The sequence below is a fragment of the Scaptodrosophila lebanonensis genome, unplaced genomic scaffold (assembly GCF_003285725.1).
Source record: "Scaptodrosophila lebanonensis strain 11010-0011.00,11010-0021.00 unplaced genomic scaffold, SlebRS2 tig00000024-arrow-pilon, whole genome shotgun sequence".
Lineage (NCBI taxonomy): Eukaryota > Metazoa > Arthropoda > Insecta > Diptera > Drosophilidae > Scaptodrosophila > Scaptodrosophila lebanonensis.
The window spans coordinates 21,468,702-21,494,016 of record NW_022060538.1 but is presented as its reverse complement, the minus strand read 5'-3'; the positions used below and the strand labels follow the sequence as shown (position 1 = coordinate 21,494,016).

At 39.4% G+C, this 25,315-nt stretch overlaps 1 protein-coding gene across 1 annotated transcript in view; it reads right to left on the bottom strand.

Moving 5' to 3' along the window:
• Positions 1 to 25,315, bottom strand: part of LOC115621010 (hornerin) — a 101,685-nt gene that overhangs the window by 37,909 nt on the left and 38,461 nt on the right. The window contains exon 3 of the mRNA XM_030514529.1: positions 14,719 to 15,083. Coding sequence (XP_030370389.1) covers positions 14,719 to 14,802 — 84 coding nt within the window. The 5' untranslated portion in view covers positions 14,803 to 15,083. The remainder of the gene's footprint in view (positions 1 to 14,718; positions 15,084 to 25,315) is intronic.

Sequence of the window (25,315 nt, the reverse complement as noted above, 5' to 3'; positions counted from 1 at the left end):
GCTGGGCCGGGGCAAGTTCCCTGTCAACGAAAGTTGACATGCAAGCAAAATCACTCATACGCAACGTGGGCTCAGCGATGCGCGCGCTCCACGCTATAAAATATCGATTACGACGACACGTTGAGGACACCAGCAATGCGCTCTGCATCCTCTGGCTGTCGATCTGCCTGTCTGTCTGTCTGTCTGTCTGTCTGTCTGTCTGTCTGTCTGCTTGTCTACCTCAGTCTGTTGCTGGTTTTTGTTGCCGCAATGAAATGCAAAACGAGTCAACCACAATGCCGACTTCATCGTCGCCGTCGCTGTCGCTATCGGTATCGCTGCTTTGGTCGCAGTCGCCATCGCTGCTGGCGTTCAGTGTCGTGTCATTAACGCGACAACGTCGCGCTTTTAGCTTTGGCTGCCACCAACAACAACGACGACAACTGGATTGAAGTACAACCTCGGCGGCATCTGCGGCTTTAAGTGCGTGCGTTTAGTGCCATCAGCAGCCGTCAAAATCAACACAGTCGACTATACGTACGAGTCTATAGGTATACTTGTACTATATAGTATAGCCGGACCGATGTTGATGGGCGCACTTTGACAGACAGTTAGGGCAGGAGCGCGTGTAAATAAAATTACGCTTTGGCTCGCGGGCAACTCGCGGCAGTTGCCACACGCATTTTTCGTTCAATTTTTTCGTTTTTTGTGTTTTTTTCTCCTTCTTCTTTTTGCATATCTTGTGCTCCGGCGGCGGCACTTTAAATTTTCATTCATGGCTGCCTCTTAGGTATTTGCTTTCAAGCGATGTGTGTGCCCGCGCGCTTTTATCAATCATATCATGCAGCTGGCTGGCAAATGGATGTCGTGAGCTCTGGTGGCCAATAATTACATGCGATAACTTGTCTAACAAAAGCCGCCACACACACACACACACACACAGATACACACAAACACATACATATACACACTGTCAAACAGCAACAAGGCGACACTCTCGCGCCATCAGCGCACTTGCCGCCTGTGCTGTGTTTGTTGTTGCTCTTATTGAAGGCACAGTAAAGACCCCACAAATGGACGTTACAGACTCCGAAATCAATTATATTTTGTGCCTAACCTGCGTACATTTTGAATTTTGTTTAGAAAGCTTAAATAACAAGGAAAGTATTGCAAAATCCAAAACTTATTAAAATCAAAGTTAACATATTACTTAATTCGCGATTTCCATATTGGAATAATTCAGAAGCCGCAAGACAACTCAGCTGAACCTGTTTCTAGTTCAAAAGAGAGTGTTAAAATATTCTTGGTGCGAGGTTTGCTAAACACTTTGCTCTTAAGAGAGTGTAAGAAATTAGGAGAAGACCTAACTTAGTTTTCTGAAGAAAATTGTGAAGACCCAACATATAGCCACCAATTGATCAGGCAATTTTCTGCCATTCTCTTATCAAAACACTTTTAGAACCAAATCAATGAAATACTGGAATGTTTTGAAAAATCAATGTAAAGAAAAGTGTATTGAGCGGAGCAGGATTGGTGGGAGGATAATAATACGCGACAAAGTTTTGTGGATGAATGAACAACGTCGATAGCTCGACTGCTTTATTTATATATAAATTCTTATCCTAGTTCTTATGCTATCGCCTACATACTATCATCGATTCCTTATCTTCTACCATGTGTGCGTACTTTATCAGGTAGCTCATGTTAGCCAGCCGCAGCATGCTCATCCAGCGCGGTGGCGAGCCTGAGCTAATGATTTGTGTACTTACACATCCTTATCTATTAAGCTGGCGCCTGCCAGCTACGAAAATGTTGGTGTTATGTTCGGCATCTAAGGCCGAACTCATTATTATCTGTATAAGAGAGCATGTCTGTTTATCGAGGTTTTATCTATAACAATATGATAATGTACCATTCGTGGTCTAGACAGAGCAAATCTAGCTTATCAATTAATTTACATTTACTTAGGATCTCGTTAGAATTGAACATGCTCCCCACCTTGAAAGGACTCCCTTTCAACTAGTATTGTTTCTTAAGTTTAATTTTAATTATACACGATTACATATATTTTCTTAGTTTTTAGGATAAACGTGGTAAGGCAAATGTTACGGGTAGAAATTGGGTAGAAAGTTGGCACATCTTTTTAAAGATGATAACGATCGCCACGATGAGACAAAATCCGACAATCCAGGAGGTGATGCTGATACCGTAAAGTGCCATTTGATGCGTATCGAGATGAATCGGGAAATCGAAGATTGTTTTGATCCTTGGGATATCGCGTACCTTATATGTTTTGATTTCACCCTCTACCTGCATATGGCTTATTTCAGGCAAATGGCTGGACAGATTTACTGTTGGTAGACGGAAGTTAACATCCATAGTAGTATCCTCGTATGCCCACAAGTTGGCTTCTTCAGTTTGTAGGAAGCATCCTGTATTAAGTTGAAGGATCCCTTGACCAAATATGGTGAGGCTTGTGATATTTTCCTTGCAATGCATTTCCGCTGTTATTTTATTTGGCAGTGAAAATATCCAGGAGTTAGCCTTGTGAAGTTGAGCCCAATAATTTCGCGGGTTCATCACGTTTACCTGGCAGGTAGGCGGTAGCGTTTTTGTTTTTTGTAAAAGTAATATGTCGCAATTTGTAGCAGCGTTAACGTTGTATATTGGGTGGATTTGCGGACATAATAGCAGCCTTTCCATCTTTTGGCAGTAATTCAGATTTCCTTCTGTTAGTCCATAGAAACTGGCTGAGTTGTCATCGACGAGTATTTGAGTAAATTCGGGCTGAATACTGACGAATTTTCCATCGTGTAATGTGGGATATGGATAGATTACATAAGCTCTCATTTTATTGTGATTTATTAATGGGATTCTTATGTTAAATAACAGTGAGGTACTTGTAGCCCTCGTCGTTATTTTTGCAATTTTACCCAGCTCGACGGGATCCGTATCTGGTAATTGGACGCCCTCAGGCATATTTAGAGCCATGACTTGAATCTGCTGCTCAAATTGCTTCAACGGCATCAAGCTCCCCAGAAAATTCCCCTTAGTGTTCCAGACTACTGCGATGATGTCCCGCTGCAACTCTTCGAAGGCATCCATTCCAATTGAAAAGCTTTCTAATGCGGAAAGAATGTTATCGTTGTCTAGTTTCTTATTTATAGCACTTGACAACGTATACATCGTGTTGTTAATAACTTTGAAATTGTCCCAAATGACTTCATTCTGTTTCCGCATAATGGTTATTGTAGAATCCTGCACTGATGACTGGTTACGAATTAGGTCCCGGAGATACTCCTCGTTGTCTCTGCTCTGGTTGATTTTGTTGAGCAATACGTCCGCATGGTCTTCATCCATTAATCCAAATACGGCGTGGAAAACGTTGCCCATGAAACTGAGCGGCGCTCGAGGTTGTCGTTCTTTCTTGCTCCTCTGATTTTGAACAATAATGTCATTATTTTGTTCTAGCCTATTGAATTTGTTTTCTAACAGCTTCATCGTTGAGTCTAGAGTTGTGTCTTTTTGAATCTTCTCCTTAAGATGTAGTAATACGGACCAAGATGCTTCTATTCGATGCTTAAATGCCCAATACTCATCCAGATTTGCGTGAATAATTATATTCCATGATGTCCGCGTTAATCCCACGTCGCCAACGTTCTCAAAAAATATCCCTGCCTTATTTTCTAAATATTCTATTTTTTGACTCTTAACATTGTTAAATATCGACAAAAATGTTAAAATATATAAAATTACATTCTTATTTTTTAACTTTACAGGCTTGGGTTTATACTGTTCATTTTCATAACTATTTTGTATTTTATTTGGGTTACTTGTTTGTATTGCGGTTGTAACTACCGCAGTTGACGAGTTATCCTCGTCTTCGGCAGGAAAAGGACAAACATTGTGCACCGACCTCAGCGATATTCCATTGCTTGTCCTTACTTCTACCATTCTACAAAGGCCATCTTTACCTACAATGGTCTTTGTGACCCTGCCCCTCTTCCAATGCATTTGGGCCAGATTTTCTTCATTTAATAATACAAGGGTTCCCGGTTTTAAATTTGGCATTACTTTATCCCACTTGTAACGCTTTTGCAATTCGGACAGATATTCTAACGACCACCTTTTCCAAAACTGTTCTTTGTTTTCTTGAACTGCCTTCCAGTGGTCTCGCAACCCTTTATAACTTTTACTGTCTACTGAGTCTACTATTGTAGAAAAAGACTCTCCCAATATAAAATGCCCTGGGGTTAGAACCTGAAGATCATTTGGATCTTCTGACAGCGGAGTTAATGGTCTTGAATTTAGTATCGCTTCTATTTCTATCATTAGTGTGGTCATTTCGTCAAAGGTCATTATTCCTTCTATAGAACGCGTAAAATGTTTTTTAACGGACTTCACGCATGCTTCCCAGAGTCCCCCAATGTGGGGAGATTTAGCAGGAATATTTACCCATTCAATTTGCCGCTCCACACAAAACTTGTCTATTGTATCTATCTGAATTTGGTCTTTGAATAATTTATATATTTCATTCAGACTATTTGCTGCGCCTATAAAATTCGTTCCATTATCGCAGTAAATTTTTTGTGGACAGCTCCTTCTACCTACAAATCTTTTCAGAGCCCCTATGAAGGCTGCAGAAGTCATATCTGACACAACTTCTAAATGCACTGCCTTCGTAGCAAAACAAACAAATACACACACATAGGCTTTGTCAACTCGTTTTCCTCTGATTTTATGATGAATGGCTATGGGCCCGAGAAAATCTATTCCAATATTCAAAAACGGACGTGTTCGAATTACTCGATCTTCGGGCAGGTTTCCCATAAACTGATGTATCTGTCTTGGGTGTGCCTTAAAACAGCGGATACAATTTTTTGTAATTTTGCTGACTATTTGCTTCCCTCTCAAGGGCCAAAACCGCTGCCTGATTATTGCAAGTAACCCTTGAGGTCCTATGTGCAAATGTTTTTTATGAAGTTTAGTTCCTAGGAGCTCCACCCATTTATCTGCATACGGCAACAGAACTGGATGCTTGGCTTCAAAACACAACTGCGAATTTTGAATTCGTCCCCCTACTCTTATTATCCCTTTGTTATCTACGAATGGAGCCAAGGACTTGATATTTGACTTTCCTGGCAACTCCTTTTTATTCTGCAGAAGAGATAACTCCTTTGGAAAGTGGTTTTTCTGCACAATTTTAATTATTAGTGTTAGCGCTTCCTTTTTATAGCTTATCCATGTTTTTACTTCTGTTTTTCTGCACTTCTCTGTAAACATTATTATCATTGCCAGCACATTTTGTAAAAAATCAAAGTTGTTTTTGTGGTTGATCTCATGAAATATGGATCCTGTTTTAACAAGTAACGCATTATATGTAATTTTTTTTATTTCCGGGATTTCCTTTAATGTAACTGAATTATGTCGAACCTGGTGATTATTACTTTTTAAAAATAATGGCCCTTGAAACCACAGCTGGTTTCCTATTAACTCCGATGGGTATTTACCTCTAGCCACGATGTCCGCTGGATTCTGCTCTGACTCAACAAACTGCCAACATGCAATTTTTGTTTCTGTTTGAATAAAGTTAACTCTATTTGCCACAAATGTTTTTAATGACGCTGGGTCAAGTTTTAACCAGCTAAGCACAATCTGTGAATCGCTGTAGTAGAAAATTTTGCTGAATTTGATTTTCAAACTATCTCTAACCTTTTTCGTTAACTCAACTAAAAGTACTGCGGCGCATAATTCAAGCCTTGGTATTGTTAAAAGTTTAATTGGCGCTACTCTGGATTTGGACGCGGCTATGTTAATTCTAATTTTATTGTTACAATCTATTGATTTAATATAGATTACTGCACCATATGCTTTCTCAGATGCATCACCGAAACCATGCAACTCTATTGTTTTGGCGTTGTTTCCAATTAACATTCTGGGTATTTTCATTTCATTTAGTATTGGGAGTTCTTTTTTTATTTTTTCCCATGCCTTTACACTTTCTTCTGAAGGCGCTTGGTCCCAGTCTAACTTGGATTTCCATAGATCTTGCATCAGAATTTTCGTTGTCACTGTCACTGGACTTATTAAACCTAAGGGATCAAATATTTTCGAAATGTCTGACAGAATGCTGCGTTTGGTTACCTTACTATCACATTCCCAGTTGCATTTAATCGAGAAGTCATCCGTTTCTGGTAACCAGGCAACTCCTAATGCTTTAATGGGATTAGCTTGCTCTATATTAAATTCTACTTTCATCCCTCTATCTGCTACTGACATTGATTTTAAAAGGTCTACGCTATTTGAACACCATTTCCTTAAATGAAATCCATCTTTTTTAAGAGTGCCAGTTATTTGTTTTTGTACTTCTTTTAGTTCTTTTATTGTATTTGCCCTAGTCATTAAATCGTCCATGTAGAAGTCATTTTCAATTGCTTCAGCCGCCTTAGCCCATTTATTTTTTATTTTTTCTGCGGATTTTTTCAAACATTTTACTGCTAAATATGGCGCAGCTTTTGTTCCATACGTTACTGTTTGCAAAGCGTATGTATTTAAAGGCATTCCCTGTTCCCATCTCCAATATATAAGCTGATACTTTTGATCCTCTGGCTTAATCCAAATTTGTCTATACATTTTTTCTATGTCTGCTGTAATGACATAAGTGTGTTTTCGGAATCGAAGTAATATGTTAAACAAATCTTCCTGCAGTCTTGGACCTGCATGCAATACGTCGTTTAATGCTATACCATTAGACGTTTTGCATGATGCATCAAACACGACTCTCAGCTTGGTAGTAGTGCTTTCCGGCCGTAAAATAGCGTGATGAGGGAGATAATATTTTGATTCCAACTTTTCCGCATTTGCAATTATCTTCATATGCCCTAATTCGATATATTCTTTTATGAAATTTGTGTATTGTTCCTTTAGGCTTGGGTCTTTATTGAATTTTCTTTCTAATGCCGAAAAACGTCTTTTTGCTTGAGATTCAGAATATCCTAAGTTTTTCGGTGTATTTTTAAATGGCAGAGCAACAATATATCGTCCATCCGCTCCTCTTGACACATTTTGTTCAAATTCCTGTTCACATTCTACCTCCTCCTTTGATAATGTAATGTTTTCTGTCATTTTTTCTTCAATTTCCCAAAACCTTTTAAGTTGATGTTCAATTCCAACTCCAGAATAGGTCACTACTCGACCTTCTTTTGAAGGACTCTCTAACTCTATTTTACCGTAAGCAGCCCAACCAAAAAGCGTTTCTCGTAAACGCAATCTTCCTTCGTTCAATTGAATCTTTCCGGATTTTTCCGTTTCATGCACCAGATCTATACCGAGAAGCATATCAATACCTTGTGGAATGTTGAACTGTGGATCCGCTAACTCTATGTGATGTTGAATATTTCCAATTTCAAACCTTTTCTTTGGCATATTAGATACAATTTTTTTACTAATTAATACCTCAATTTCGGTGTTGAATTCTGTGGTTTTCGATCTAATCTGAACACTCATACCTTCGTTTATTTGAGAAAAGTTATCTGAAAACCCTTCAATTGTTTCCTGTACCTTTTCTGCCTTTAATTTTAATTTTCGCTTAAACTCTGTAGTGATGAAATTTACTTCTGAGCCACTGTCTAATAATACTCTACAGTTTTGCCATTTGCCTTCTCCATCTAATACTTCAACGACTGCTGTTGATAGCAAAACACATTTTTTCTCCTTTTTGAAACATTTTGAGCTAGTCACTACTGAATTGTCTATGTGTAAAAGCATATGATGTGGACCGCTGCATGTGCGACAAACCCAATTACAGGTAGCAAAGGAATGTCCCATCTGCAAGCATTTTCCACAAATTTGGTTCTTTTTTATTATTTGCCATCTTTCTCTTATTGTTAGTTTTTTAAATTTCTGACACTTATATACGGGGTGACTATAATTGCATTCCAAAACACAAGTCTTTTTTTCTATTTTGTGATATAAACTTGGCTTTTCATTTTTATTCTTCTGCGCATTGCTGTTACCATCCATTTGGCAAGCTTCTAATGCAGAACATTCATGCTCTAAGAATTTTAACAGGGGGTCAATTTTTTGAACAGTTTTAGGGTTTTCCAGGGACTTTTCATATCTAGTTCTAAGATTTTCGTTCATTTTTTTTACTAGTAATGTGTTAAAAAGGCTTTGTAGGATGAGTTCTTCAGACAACTTCATTGCTTTTATAGCCTGAATATTTTTGTTAATTATGCATAAAAATTGCTTTACGCTGTTTACGGACTCACTAACCGAGGGAGCTTCAATTATGTTGTTCAAATAAATAGCCAATGTTGCTCTAGGGTTGGTAAACTTGCTATCTAACAGGGACCATGCTAAATCAAAATTGTTCTCTGTTGACGGCAAATTTTCTATTGTTGCTGCAGCATCGCCCTTTACTTTGGTTTTCAAGGCACACATTTTTTGTGTGTTCGAAATGTTTGCTGAGCCAATCAACTGCATAAAAAGTTCCTTGAACGTATTCCACTCTGTATAGCTTCCATAAAAACACGGTATTTCAATTTTTGGCAAGTCGAAGTTCATATTTTCCTTTTTTAATTCCGGATTCATATCCAATTCGTAATATTGGTCTGTTAACCTCTCAAACTTTTCTTCTAACTCTCCTATACCCCATTCATTTGAATATTGATAATAAAGATCATCTGCACGGGTTTTAGCTGTTTTGATTTCACTTAAATCTTTTCCATCATATCTTTTTAAGGACATCTTAAAACATTTTAATGCATGTTCTATCTTTCTAACAGCCGTACTTTTTGTATTATCTGGGCCTACTAATGACTGCGATTCTAGCAAATCAGCATTCCTATTTATCTGTTTATTCATTTGCCCCAATAATGAGTAAGTAACTGTAAAAAGTTCACTTACCTTTTCTCCAAATTTTTCTTTAAAATATGGTGATTTCAATATTGTCGCTGAAGGATTTTGCAGTCCGATTTTATTTGCCTCGAACTGGATCCTCAGCTCTTCTACCTTGCGGTTCCACTGGTCCAGCTGCTGACCCGATCCATCCCACTTTGCCGCTGCATTGTAAATGGCCTCCAAAACTCTTCCAATGCCCTCTTGCTCTTTTATTATTTGGGCTTCGTTTGCCATATTGATTTTTAGTGCAGTACTTTTAAATTTCCGCACAATATTTAATAATTTTATATTGGTATAAATGATTTTATTATTATTTTTATATATATATTTGGTTGCTGTTGGTACGGGTGCTGGGTGTTTAAGTCCACTATTTACTTTTTAGGGACACACGGCAGCACAACACAACACAACACTTTTTAATTTTTTGGCTGAAATTCGCACGGGTGCTGGGCTTATAAGTCCTTCTTTTGATTTTTAAGGACAATATAAATACACACCGCACAACACAACACAACACTTTTTAATTTTCTTTGAGAGCTGGATGTTTTAGTCCACTATTTTAATTTTTAGGGACACAACGCAGCACAACACAACATAACACTTTTTAATTTTCTTTGAGAGCTGGATGTTTTAGTCCACTATTTTTATTTTTAGGGACACAACGCAGCACTTCTTACACTTGTGTCCTTTTTATTTTTTAAGGACAATATATTAACACAGCACAACACAACACTATTTAACTCGCGTGTACTTTTCGAGGGGTCACCAATGTATTGAGCGGAGCAGGATTGGTGGGAGGATAATAATACGCGACAAAGTTTTGTGGATGAATGAACAACGTCGATAGCTCGACTGCTTTATTTATATATAAATTCTTATCCTAGTTCTTATGCTATCGCCTACATACTATCATCGATTCCTTATCTTCTACCATGTGTGCGTACTTTATCAGGTAGCTCATGTTAGCCAGCCGCAGCATGCTCATCCAGCGCGGTGGCGAGCCTGAGCTAATGATTTGTGTACTTACACATCCTTATCTATTAAGCTGGCGCCTGCCAGCTACGAAAATGTTGGTGTTATGTTCGGCATCTAAGGCCGAACTCATTATTATCTGTATAAGAGAGCATGTCTGTTTATCGAGGTTTTATCTATAACAATATGATAATGTACCATTCGTGGTCTAGACAGAGCAAATCTAGCTTATCAATTAATTTACATTTACTTAGGATCTCGTTAGAATTGAACAAAAAGCATTTATTTTATTTTCCTTTGCCATCTTCTTAAGTGAATTTTTGATTTCAAATGAAGGAAATAGCTTATAAGTGGTTCCCATTGACGCTCTTCTGTCTATGTTAGGTTCAAGAGTACTTTCATTCAAATGCAATTTAAAGGAATGTATGTGAGTCTTTTTAAAATGAAAACGCATATCTGGAGAGAATCCTGGATGGGAATCTTACTCAATTTTCGTGAGAAATTTCATAATATTCATAATAATAATTATAATAATCACAATCTGTGATGTGAGCTAATTGCCCCATGTGTTAAGATTTAAATACTAAATCAAATCGTATATAGTCAATTATTTCGTTGCTTATTAGAGATATATTATTAAAATTATTTTTTCTGGTGCCATAAGTAAAGATATTATTGGAAAATGCACAAATCGGATAACTTTGGAGAGCAAGATTTCACTCTCCCTGGCAGCTTTTCAGCTTATGTGGTATTTACTGTAATTGTTGTTTTAGTTGTTGTTGCTGCTGTCGCTGCAAGTTTAAACTCATTATTAATGACCCGAGGCGTGTGTGATGGCGATGGCGACGGCGGCAGTAACTTGGCAGCCTGTCCGCCCAAGTCGCCATTGTCAAATTGTGCCACGCCCCCTCGGTACCAGAGTACCAGAGTCTGGTTGCACTCAAACACATGTCTAATGTGCAATTTATGCATGCGCCGTTTTTGGCCAACGGGCAGCCAAAGCCATTCAGTCATTCACTCAGTCTGTCCGTCAATTCGTCGCTTGTTTGCAGTCGATTTAGCTTACATCGGCTTAAAGTCTCAGTCGACTAGGCTGATGCTGATGCAGCTATTGCTATTGCAGTGGCAGTTGCTGTTGTTGTTGTTGGTGTTTGTGTTTTTACTGACTGTTGGTGCATGTCCGTGTGCTGCGCTTGTAAAATTATTATAAATCTCTTGTTGATGAGCTGTGATTATTAGCATTTACTCGTACGTGCTCCAATTTGGGGCTGCAAAGGCATAAAAAGCGCAGCCATCGCAACATGCAAGTGTCATTAGGCAGTTCCGGGAAACGCTAACCAGCCGTCGAGTACTCCAGTTCAGCGATCAATCAGAGCGCTGCCGACCGTTCTGACCGCCTTTTACTGCGTCTGTTCTTGCATTTGTTATTGCTGCCGTGGGCGATTGCGCCGAACTGGTTATCATTCGCTTGGGTCAAGCTGGCGAGTGCATCTGCATCTGCATAAATTGCAGCAAGTGGGCCATATACTATAATTAACCACTGGCTATTTAAGTTGCTGCTAATTATGCTCCATAGACAATATAATTGGTTGACAGCTGCCTTCGACCATTAACGTCCGCACCTTAATGGCACGGACACAAAATAATTGCCATACTATCTACCAATAGCTTTGCCAATAACTACAAACAGCATCACGACTTTCAATCTGATGTGATTGGGAATCACAAAACACTGGACGCTACATATATATCAATCAATTAATTTAATAGTTTATGGTGTCTTAACGAACAAATTCTACACATACTACTTATTTAATACAGACTTCCAAATGATTAGAAATAACAGAAAATAAGATGTGCTTTTGTCGTATATACTTGTACCTTGATAGGATAAATTTTAAAATATAAAATAAAAATATAAAAATAAAAAGATAAGCTAATTAAGCTACTGGGCTCATACCCCATTTATAAGGGTTTTAATCCTTTTCTTTATAATTTTTAATAATTCTTCTAAAATTTTATTTATAATAATAATAATAGGAACAATAATTACAATCACATCTAATTCATGATTAGGAGCTTGAATAGGACTAGAAATATATTGAATATATTATATTTATTTCTTGGACTAGGTTTTTTCAAACTTTATTTTTGAAAATAATCGAAGCCATTTTGTCGGATGATTAGAATCGTTTGATAAAAATGATCTTTGACTATCACTTCTGAGTAGCAGAAGTTGCAATTATAAGCTTAAATATTTTGTGTGTTGGCCAAATTGATTTCAATAGTTTCAAAATTGAGAATTAGGGCCATTTTGTTAGAAATATAACGCATCCGCCATGTTGGCCAGTGGACTGCTTTTGAAACCTATTGGCATAAGCATATTTTTAATTGCATTTTCAATTGCGCCTGCTGCTCGCATTTACATTTCATGTCATATTGTTGGTTATTGTTGGCCAAAAGCATAATGAACTTACACAAGTATACACATATGAGTATGCACATTATTGTAGTTATTCCTGAATTATTTGTCAGACGAAAATTGCATGGGCTGTTTTTGGCAACCCCACAGTCAGTGTTCGGTTGGTTTGGCTTCCATTTTATGGTCTTTTAATACAATTCTATGTGCTCGCTCGATTTATGGTACGATAAAGCCAATTTGGCCTAGACATTTCATTTCAATATCTTGCCTTTTGACAAATAAAATATTTTTCAATTAAAAGCCAGAGCCAGAATATGGGTTTCTGAAATTACAATAAAACGTTTTCCGCTTCGGTTTCATTGAATATGAACTTTGGTTGGGGAAATTTTGTGCACACGTCGGCTGAAATGGCCAACACACACACACACACACACACACACACACAAACATACACGAGCACTACTTATGCAGAGGAAAAGAAAATCTGAACTATTTATTTGATTTGCCGTTCAACGACGCCAACTATGACAACGTGCGAAATCAGCACAAATTTCTATGCTAAGCACAAGTGGGCGGGTGAAGGCGAAGGAAGCGTGCGACGTGAACTGGAGTGGAGTGGAGGCTGCGATGCAGGGCGCCATTGCCTTTTTGTCATTGTCAAAGCAACGAGCAACCAACAACCGGCAGCCAGCAACGAGCACCGCCAAACGACGACGCTGACGACCCATTTAATTTGGTAAACGTGCGCAATTTTAAAGCAAGCGCCAAAACAGCCACAGAGCGGGGCAAGGAGTGCGGCAGCGAGCTCAGCCAAAGAGCCAAAGAGGTGCCAAAGAGCAGCAGGCAACATGTGACGTGTGAATGATGACACTTTGCATGTTTGCCAAGTCACAAGCTGCACTAAATATTGATGAGGGTGCCTGGTTATGTGTGTGTGTGTGTGTGTGTTTGTTGCCCAACGAGGATACAGAACAGACGACAGGCGACAGATGACACACGTTGAGGTTGGAACAGTCGGACGGGCAGGCAGGCAGACAGGCAGCCAGTCAGGCTGGCAGACAGTCAGTCGTACGTGCAAAGTATGCAACACTTTTAGTGAATTGACATAAATCACAGATGTGTGAGTGTGTGAGTATGTGTGTGTGTTTGTGTCTGTGCGGGCAGGCAACGAGTTTGGGTTTGTTGTTGTCGCCCGGCTGCTGCTGCTGTTGCTGCCTCGGCTGCTTATGCGGCTAATGTTGACACTAAAAGGCGCAAATGATGCCACAAATTTATGCTGTGACATGCGGCGCCATTTTTCAAGCACCGTCCGCCCTCACAACTCATAATCACAACATGGAGAACACAAATTTCGAATGCTAAATAAAATGGCGTGCCAGAACTTGAACAACTGTCATGTTTTGACCATGTAAGGTCATTAAAAGGAGTATTGCAAAAAAAGGATTTCATTGGGGGTGTTAAATTTTCGTTTACAAAAATAATTCCATTTGTAACAGAAGAGTGTTGGAAAACTTCATTCTTTTAGCACAATTCTAAGTATAAGTGTCTCTTATAGCAACACTAATAAAATGAAGTAAAAACAAAAAAGTTTAACACTTGCCTGAGTTACACAAACTTACTGTCGAATATATTTGTGCGAAAACTCGACCATCCACTATGTTTATCAAACATATGCTCATTATACTGTCAGGTCCGAAAACTTTATCGTACTTTACGAACTATCTCAGACTATCAAGTTACAAAACTATAACTCCCCTCATCTACTGCCTCCAAATCACATAATTATTCAACACTCTATATAAGACAACAGATTTCCTCTCTATACAGCCTCTTTATCGATAAAAAGAGCTTGTAATCTCGAAATTTGAATAAGTTACATCTTTTGTATATCTGTCTATCTAATAATATTATACTCCCAGGGAATAAAGTGACACCAAAATGTAAATTCATTTTTGAGAACAATTTGAAAGTTTAGTTAAGTTTATAATTGAAATAAATGAACCGTTTCTTGAGTTTACAATATTGTTCTAAAACAGACAATGTTTGTAACTTAGAGTGAACAGTTTGTACGAATCAGAATAGATATCAACAAATAACATATATGTATATCTAAACAAACATACCTCTATACAAACATCACATATTTTTAAGCCTCTATATCGATAAAGGGAGCTTGTAATCTCGAAGTTTGAATAAGTTACATCTTTTGAGTAAAGGCTTTTACAATTTGTATGTCTCTTCCACTTCTTAGTAAAGTTTATAATTGAAGTAAATGAACCGTTTCTTGAGTTTACGATATTGTTATAAGCCATACAATGTTGTGAACAGTTTGTACGAATCAGAATTGATATCAACTATGGTATTCCTAGCTTAAACAGACAAATGAGCTTTTAGGCATGGCCTTTCCAGCTGCTAATGGAGAGCATGAAAAGCAAGTAACTCACCTTGATCTCGTGTATGAACTCCGTCTCGTCCAGCAAATTGATGCGCACGGGCATTATCCGTGATGGTCGACAGAGGCAATTCATGCTGATGCGTTTGTAATTTATGTCGCTTTACTTTATTTTTTACTTTTTTGGGATTGCGTAATCGCGTGCGAGTGGGTTAGAGTTTAGTGAATCGCGTATACGCCACTTTGCACAACATCAACAGCATTTTTAAATGGCTTTTAACGCTTAATGCACCTGCCCAGTGTTTAGCTGTCATTGCTCAATTACGCAAACAACAAACATAGTCATTTGAGTTCGTTTTCACGACCATTGACGGACTTTATGAAGATGTTGGCGCTCAAGTTATTATTGTGCTTGCACTGCAAATAAAGAAAGAGAGGTGGTCTACATAAGTACTATACAGTATACGAGATGTAGAAAGCTGCAGCAATTAAAATGTCTACATAATTAATAAATAGTTTTGCCTTATCGTAGATGTAGATGCATATGCATATATGTACATATATGTGTGTCCATATAACCAGTAATTAACTGAAACTGCAATTGCAACTGGTTTGAATGGCAACAGCGGCGGCGTGTCAACAACCCGTCCAACAAACTGGCAGGCGGTACAGGTAGGCGTCGAACCTCTTGTTTAATAACTCTCTTTGTTTTGACTTGGTCTGCACACAACAACAACATAATTTAGCTGCTTAAAGTTGTCTTTTATCTCCCAGGCTGATCACAACAACAACAACAATAACAGCAGCAGCAGCAGTTGGAGCAGCAGCCAAGCGCAGAAATGACAACACAACTGTCAGCAATGTGGCAGTTACTGCTGCTGTTGCTGCTGCTGCTTCTTCTTCTTCTTCTTCTGCTGCTCCCCAGTTGGAAATTATCATTATAATTTTATAATTGCGGTTGTGCTCGTTGCGAGCGATAAGTTTTATATGCGCCGCAGCAGCGAAAACAACAAAAACAACAAAGTAAATAATTAAATTCTTCGCCGCTACACTGTTTGTCGTCAGCGCCAGCATTTCTGCTGCCACTGTACTCTATTAAGAGGATTAGTTGAGGGGCTTCTGTTTTAGTTTGTGTCTCTGTTTTGCCCAAAAGCAGATTAAGTCATTAGTATCTTAGACAAGTGACAGCAGCAGCAGCAATAGCAATAGCAATGCTGATGCGATGCTTTAAGTTTGCCTTTAACTTCAAGATAAAAGTGTACGCGTGTCTTCTGTTTCTGTCTCTGCTTCTGCGAGCTATGAAAGAAAACTATTTCACTTTGACGTGCAGCCTGTCATCAAAAAGAAAACATGTCATATTCGCACAGCCATCTGCTTTGCTTAGCAAAAAAAAAAAAAAAAAACAGCAACAAAAACAAAAAAAGAAAATAAATAGTGTGCATTCGCATAATGAATAGCAACCGAAGCAACAACAACCGCCGCTCTGCCAGCCACGACATGTTTACTTTTCACACATTTCGCACGCCCCCTGACGCCCGCCCGTCCGTCGTCAGCTGTTGATGCTTGCCTCCTCTATTTTGCATAGCTTTGGCTTGGCATTAGATAGTGCAGTTGCGCCTTCATACTCTACCCTTTGCGGAATGCAGAGTCTCACAATTGCCACAATGCTTGTAACATTCCCCGAATTCGCTGTCAAACCCATCTTACCCAACTCAACTTCAATTACAGTATAAATGTTTCGTTCAATTATCCTTCTTCAATGCAGCTCTTGAATGCTACTGAAAATTATTCAATGAAGCTCTTGAAATATTACTGAAAATTATGTGAAAAATTACCAATTTGTCACTAAAGGAAATGAAAGCCTTTGAATTTCCACTTGACTATTAAATTGGATTTAAACAACAAATCTCCGTCTCTTTCTGACTTACCTAATTTTTTACATCCTCTTACTTTTGTATTTAATAATTTACCATAAAGTTAGTCCGAAAATAGACGGATAGATCACCTTAGAAACAAGATCCTAAAGAAAACCTTCTCTTGTGTTAAGTTTTTAAACACTGCACCCCTAAAAATAGGTCTAGGGCCCAGTTCTCAAATAGAAGAATCTATTATCTACTATCCAAGCGTTTTCAATTTATTTATATATTTTAAATTAAAATAAAATACATGCATCTTTATTGTTCACAAATGTTGGTAAGCAAATTCTGTTCTCGTTTAGAAGCGAAAGAAAGATAATAAGAAATCGACAGACTCTCACAATTCCTTAATAAAATTATATGACAAGACATGTCCCTAAAGAGTATTGCTGTCTCGAATTTAAAGCAATCGGTTTTTTTTTTTGCTACACTTTTTGTTTTGGCATCTCTCCTTTATGGTGCAGTTTGGGTTGAGTTGGGGAGAGCAGGTGGCACATTTCGCAGTTGGCTCATTAGGAGCTGTAAGCCACATGCATATATTTCGCCTAATTAATGAAGTGCTCAAATGTTGTGGCACCTTCAGCAACAATCCTTTTCTGCAGACACACAAGACTGTCTTTAACTTGGTCACTCTGTCAGCGGCGTCAGAGAGTTGCGTCAATTAAAACTCAAAATACAAAATGCGCGCACACACACACACACACACACGAGTGTTGGCACTCGTATGAATGAATGGCAGCCACTATGAATGCACCACACATGTAATTTTAATTGCAACCAAACGCACGCACCACAAGTTCATTCAACTCCAAAGAAGCGCGACGCCGCTCCTGGAGACGGCGCTCTCGCAGCTGATGCTGATGACGATGACGTGGATGCTGGTGACGATGGAGAACATACGTCTGCCTGCCACCCACAGCAACAACAGCAACAACAATCTTGCCAGCGGAAATTACAATTTACATACATGTGTGCCTTTTGCAGAAACACATTTTTATATTTTAATTACTTTAATGCCGCTGCTCTGCATATAAACGAGTGCCTACATATGTAGGTGGATCATCCAGTCAGACCGAAAAGTGTCGCCTCCTGTGCTGAGCACAAATATATTTAGCATTGGTTAGATTTGCATACTATTTTATTTATTTATTTATTTAGTAAATCAACAAATAGTGCTGTCGATACAAATACAAAAACTATGATTTACAATGTAAATGTAAATTTTACATTATAGTATAATATTATAAAATAAAATAAGGATATTTAATAATACAACGTTATAATTTCAAATTAAAAGATAGGAAACCCTAAGAAAAACTATACAATACCGTCTACTAATGCCTCCTTTAATTAAAGAAACAAAAGAGTTATGTACGTAGACTCCTTCAATGGTTTTTAATTATTGGTGTGCATCCACTTTTTATCGTCAGTTTCCATTTCAATGTCGCCTCAATTTAAAAGGCTCTTGGACTAGTCCCAAAACTTTAAATTGTTGGAAAATGTTTTGTTAACTTCAGTATAAAATCTTTTTGACATAACTAGCCTACCTATCAAACGATTTTTAAGAGCGATTTTGTGATCTGCAAAATGCCCAAAAATACAAATATTTATGTTTTCAACAATATCCTTTTTGTTACCCTTTCTTGTGATTGAAGAAATTTTGAGAACATATCTAAAATATTTTGGAATAGAAAATAAAAAGTCGTTGTGCGTATGTCTACAATAATAATTTAAAGGAAATTCTATTGAAAAGAGATAGGAAATTAATATTTGAACATGCATTATCTTTTGAAGGAAATCATCAAGATGGCTGATAAAAATGTTGAAGCTTTTACGATTTCAGTTTGTTTGGGGTTCGATTATCCCTCCAGCTTGAGTGGCCTTACCTTTGAGTATTGTTTTATAGAAGAGTATTCTTTTGCGAGAACTGTACTCGAAAGAGAAGTGGTATTCGAAAATGTGAGATATCTGCTTATACCTTGAGCAAACTTGTTGACTTTAAAAACACAATGGCTATCACTAATCCGAAACAATCCTATATATACACACACACACACAGACATGAACACACATGGATATGCGATAGTGCTGATGATAAATATGACATTGATCGATTTTTGAGCAGCGAAGCTAAAGAAATTTATCGCTGTCGCATATTTATAGCATCATCATATCTTTATGTGACGTCGTTCGTTCGTTTCATCCTTGTCGTTGGGCTTGTTTACAGGACATCATCAGTGTGGCAGTGGCGGTGGTGTTGGTATTGGAAGTGGTAGTGGCATGGCCAACATCCTCATAATTTCTTGCCATGAAATTTATCACACAAAACCAGCAGCAGCAAAGTGTTTGGCATCAGCATGCGGCCTTTGGGGAGGGGGGGAGGGGCGTGATTTTTTGTTGGCCAACCCTCGAAAAAATTGTAGGAAAATATAATGTTGGCTTGATTTGTGATAGAGTGCGTGGCAGGGAGCTGGGGGCAGGGAGCAGGGAGCAGGCAGTAGGCAAACGGCAAAAGGCAGCAATCAGCAAACCGGGCGGTCTTGCTATTTATCTGGCACAGCAGCAGCCGCTTTCAATTTCGTGCGGATTTTACTACTTTTTTGCCTTTTCGTCGGCTTTATTATTAATACAACGCACACACACACACGCACACACACACATAATGCACACTCACAACCCACACAGAGTCGTAAACTGTGCTGCATTCATTTGCTTTCTGTGGGTATCAATAACTGAAAATGTCTCAAACAGCATTTTGTCATATTTCAATGAGCGCCTCGTCTGTTGACTCGGTCCTTCGTCTTCGTCTCCGTCTCCGTATCCTAGTCTTGGCTGGCAAGTACGAGTAGCAAAGCAAACTTGGAGCGCAAGCAAACAAACTTTTAGCACGGGCCACATGTACAAACATACACGGATCCACATCTACATCCACAACCACATCCACGTCGACATTGACTCGTCGAGGCCCCGACAGTTTAGGCAGACGTCTCTGCCAGCATTTGGAGCGTGTTCCAGGAAGTTTTCTTGCTAAACGAAATTATTTATTACTTTCGGCACAAATGGCTGGTAACGTTGTGGGAGCTGCTCTTGATGTTGATGCTGATGTTGTTGGTGTTGGTGTTGTTGCTGCCGCTGCTGTTGCTGTTGCTGTTGTTGGTAATGATGATGAAAAACGTGAAAGCATCGAAAAGTGCAAATGGCCAAAGGTGAGAGCAGAGGCAAAGAAGGATTACCTCTGCCTCTGCCGCTTCCCACTTTAATGATGATTAAATGCGCGCAGAGTTTTCTTTTAAGGGGAGGTGGGGGGCTGTATTTTTATGAGACCAGTGATTTGTTTCGGGCTGGCTGATTTGACTATGCCATGCTGTCCTGTCCTGTCCTGTGCTCTGCTCTTCTCTACTGTGCTGTGCTGACAGCCGGAGGAGTGCGGAATGCGGATTGCGGAGTGGGCAGCAGTCTCAAATGAGCTGGAAAATCAACTGAGCATGGTTATTTATTTGTGACATTTGCCACATAGCTGAGCATTGACGTGATAAGCACCAGAGATAGACTTTAAGCTGCCTGCCTGCCTGCCTGCCTGCCCTGCCTGCCCTGCCGACTAGCACATAAAGACGAGCTCTGTTCTGTTCCAGCAAAATTACTTAATACTGTCAGTTGGAGCTGCTGAACTGCTCGGGGCCACGAGGCCGTGCCATAACATTCGTTTTATACATTTCCACGCCAGCGCTAATTTCCAGGAATTGCTTATTGCTGACTGCACATGGCAGACAGCCGCCGGGTGCAATGTGCGTGGCTGCGGCTCCGACTGGGGCTGGCGCTGGGGCAGCGGCACGGACAGTGGGAGTAACACTGAAAGTACGAGGATTGAAGCGAGCACCGGGCAGGCATAAATTTCCAGCTTATGGCCCAGCAACAGCACAACAGCAACCACAATATAACATATGAGTATGCGGCATGCCAGAGCAGCCAAAGGCATCGTTGCATACCTTCGGCATTTGCAGCAATTAACACGGTCCACGTCGACGTGACGTGAGTTGCAGGTTGTGGTGGCGGCGGTGGCGGTGGCAGTGGCATGCCTTGGCGCCCACTTTGGCCCATCGCTGGCTTTTTTGGCACGTAATGAGCACGGACAGCCCCAGAGCCAGTCATTCAGCCCATCAGGCACACATGCAACTACCTCTAATTGCATTGACGCACTGCACTGACGTACACTGGGTATACGATAAGGGAGCTGAAATAACTCGCACAATGGATGGCATTTCAAGCCACTAATAATGCCTCAAATAATATGTTATTAAATTATATACTTGTGGCCTTCAGAAATGTTTCTCTTCACATATCCTTGATATCCATTCGAAGTGATTGAAATGGAATTTAATTTACTGAAGGATTTCCTTAAGGACAAATAACTTACAGAAAGTTCAACCCTTGAAGAAATTGATGTGCATTTATTTATTTTGTATATTGAAATAGTATCTGAGACTTTTGACTTTTATTTTATTTTCATTTTATTTTATCAAAATAGTGCAGCAATATTTCATGGAAAACCGAATCTTTTTTAGCAATTGTATAACATATATCTGTATCTATAATATCAAGTGCCAAAAAATATAATCTTGTTAATACTATACTGTGGACTAGCATGATGGAACGAGTCATTCTTTACATATCCATCCTTCTCTCTAACTCACAAGACTGAGAAATATTGTATAAATATTTGGTGTTATGAAACATTTAATATTTTTGAAGAATAGTCGATACACATATTAAAAAATTGAATCAATTCTCTTGTAAGATTCAATGAAGATTTTAATTGAAAACTGAAATCAAAACAAAGAGCTTTAGATCTGAATAGAATTTGTCTTAGCTTTATTAGATTATGTTCATCAGTTGCAGATCTGTTCTAGTAATTCGTTCGTCGATTGTCACTTTCCTGAAGGCTGTTTGGTTGTCATTTTTCTAGTGCAGTGTATTCCAGAGAAGGAAAGAGAAGCCATTTCTTTATCCCACAACAGTAATAAACTGTAGACAAGTGCGGACATGTTTGCATTATTGGGTTGCAGTTAATAATGCTTCGTTGGCATTCCGATGATTTCAACGATTTACTTGTATAGCGTAGCAAATATTTTGCTTTTGCACGCGCCAGAAATTCGTCTTGCGCCCAATTTGCGGGCCTTCCTCCTGGCTGCTGGCTGCTGACTGCTGTGGCTCTGGCAACCTGCTGACATGCCACCACCTAGCTCCAGTCTCGGTCTCAGTCTCGCTTCCAGTTCCCGCCCAGCCTCATGCCACGCCGCAACATCAACGTCAACCATCAACATTGTCGAGTGCAATGACACACAAGATTCTTGTCCCGTGTGTTGTATGAGTATTTATTTACAGTTGGCAACATTGGCGGCGGCTGCTGCTGCTGCTGCTTCTGCTTCTGTCTCTGCTGCTGCTGCTGCTACTGCAGTGACGATGACGCCAGTCTCCTGTGTGAGGGTGTGCGTGTGTGTGCGTTAATATTTAAGCGGTTGCATGGGAACTTGTTAACACCAACAAGCCAGCAGTGGAGAGCGCACTCCTCTGACAGTTGCGGGTGTTGGCAGCTGCATCTGCCGCAGTCAGCGCAGACGTTGACGTTCGGATGCTGCTTGCCGGCTGCTAGAGATGGGCATCGACCGTGTTCTTGTTTCTTATACCGATTCCGTGTATGGTCGTCTTGATTCAAAACAGAAAAAAAGCCTCAACATTCTCCGCATGATATGGAGTCTCAAAAGCCCCAGACTAGTACATTAATTTATAAGAAATCTTCTTGTCGTACTAGGAATTAATAAACAAACAAATAAAATAAAATATTTCATCAAAAAAAATTGTATGGTTATGCCCACCCATAACATTCATTTATTTCCATACGTTCAACCAATTTCTCGATATGTACTTAAATGTTTCATAAAGAGTTGATTGATTTTGTTGGAAAACGGCAAACTGGATGGGACCGAGGCAGAGATAGGACTCTCATACTTGTAGGGATATTAAGCTTTGGTCAGATATGCAAATAATTTGCACATCAATTCATCACAATTCACAAGCAAGTCTGGGATATAATGTTAATTCCACTGACACTGGCAAGTATTTAACACTAAAATAAAATGTTTTTTCCGGAAAACATCATTGAGATTTACTTTTCAAAGCGTTTTAGTGAAATAGCAGCCAATTTTTATGTCTGAACGTGTCATTAGGAATTACACTCACGCATTTTCGTTAGAAACGTTGCATTAAATTTTGAAATTCAATTATTTCAATCTATCTATTATTGAAGGGGCATGCAAATTAATATTCTTCTTATAGCCGTATTTTCAATAATTTTGTCAATCAAATCTGTGATATTGATCGCACGTGGGGGTTCCTGGCCGTGTTGTTGCAGCTCGAAATCAAAGTCCATGTCCAGCTCTAGCTGGTGGTTCGTGGTACGTGAGTGATTGTCAAGTGGTTGACGCTGCAGACAAATGAAATTCACTTAAAGAGCGCCACTGTCGCTGTCGCTGTGGCTGTTGCTGGCGTCGTCGTCGCCGCTGATGTCGCAGTCGACGTCGGGAGGCACGGCAGCCATGTCTAGGACAACTTGACTAGCGGTCTGGCTTGCCATATGGCCATGCAGCTTGTGTTTGTGAGGGGGCGTGCCTCTGCCTGTGCCTGTGCCTGCTGCTTGGTGTTGTTGTGGCGAAGGCGACGCGTCGTTGAAGTGCGCTGCATTGTGACTTGCACGTTTGGTATGCATTTTCATATTATTTTTATAAAAATTGCTTTCTTCTTCTGGCATTTTCTGGCTTGTGAAACTGTAAAACAGAATAAACTCATTCGTCATGTTGCGGAAAATGCATTATATTTTCTATTTTGCTTGGCATTTGCAACGCTGTTGCATGCGTGAAAATTACTTTGTTTTTAAAGATGATGATAACGATGATGATAATGTTGATGTCTATGTTGATGCGCGACGAGGCATGCTCAGAGACAAAGACACCCACTCACATAGAAACGCTCCCAAGCCCCAGCAGTCATGACAAAGAGTTGAAGCGCATGCCACAGTGGGGCTAGTCTAGATGGAGCAGCAATTACAATTCTTGTGACAGGCGTTTCATTTATAACTAAAAGGATTAACAAAACAATACCTTTTTTGAAACGAAAATAAACATACTTTCGATTCGTGCATTTTTATTATACATATGCGAAAAAACCGTTTAAAAAGATGTTTGAAAGTCTGCATATTTAATTTAACTTTGGTACATTTTAATCAGTGTTTTTCATCACCCTCTAGTTAACATCCCAATCGAAGAGACTTTTCTGTTTTTGTACATCTTAAGCCATAGAGAACCGAACTAGATATATCGTATTGTGAAATACATGCAACGTAATTAGTTTGTTAGATTAGAATGCATAAAGCTTCACTACCAATATTTTCATTAATATTTCAAAAACGAATTAATTACAGTTTATTATTAGGTAATTGAAAATAAAAGTAGAATCTTCATTAAGAAGTGCTGAGCTTACGATTACAGCTAAGCTTCCTATGAGACCGCAACAACAAACTCAATTATGTTGAGCATCTTAGACTTAAGCGAAGGGCTATTTTTATGCCCACAGCAACAACTAATCATGTAATTATAATTATTTCGTCACACTGTGCTCCATTGTACTTGGGTCCAAACAAGCAAACATTTTAAGGCACGCGCGTGTTCGACGCGTTTCCCATGTCATTAACTTTATGAGTGTTTAAATGTTTGAGTGCGAAACAAATGCCAGAGCCAAGGCTGCAGGAAGCAAGCGGCAGGATGTGGAATGCAGGCAACTAAAAAGCACTACGGAAGCTGCAATTTAAGCCTAAAATCGTAACCTCTTTTTAGCAGATTGGCAGTTTGCTGACCTGCCACTTGCCTCCATTTAAACGAATGAACAATTTAATTTGCAGGTGTTGCTGACTTACTTATACGTGCCAGTGGGGAAGGACACACGTTCGATTGACATTTACACAATGAACTTCTTCCTATCTAATACATACACTGTGTGAAAAATATTTGTGTGTGATGCTGTGTGTCTGGGTTTGTGGCAGCAATTCTCCAAAGTGTTTCACTTGCCGCCAAACAATAAACCTGATATTGTGCCTTAGAAACAACATAAATTTCCAGCCCGGTAACAAGGCTGACGATGTCGAAGACACCGGCAATGGCAGCCAACCAGCCGCACACGTGCTACAAATTTTATATGAGCGAACAATTTTCATGCAACAGCCACAATAGCAACAGCAGCAGGCAACATAACACCCAAAAAATAATATAAACGCACGACAGATAAAAGGAAATACACAACGGAGCGACTGACAGTCGGCGACTATGACTACGACTACGACTATGTAGGACTACCACTGTAGCTGTGGCTATGGCTGTGGCATTGGATGGGATTTGGAATGGGTGTGGGTATGGCTATGGGTATGGGAATGTGGCTGTGGCTGTAGATGGAAGCTGGCGGCAGTTTTATATATGCGTACAGGAAAAATGTCGTAAAAAAGTTTTACGATCAAACATTGCACTTTATGTGCTTTTATGTAAAATTACGTACAGCATTGGCAACATTGTCAGCAGAAGCTGTAAAAGTAGGAGAAGCGCAATATCAGGAACGACCCGAGCTGCACCTTGCCTTGCTCTGCCCTGTCATGCCTTGCCTTGCCTTGCCTTGCCGGAGCAATCAGGCAAA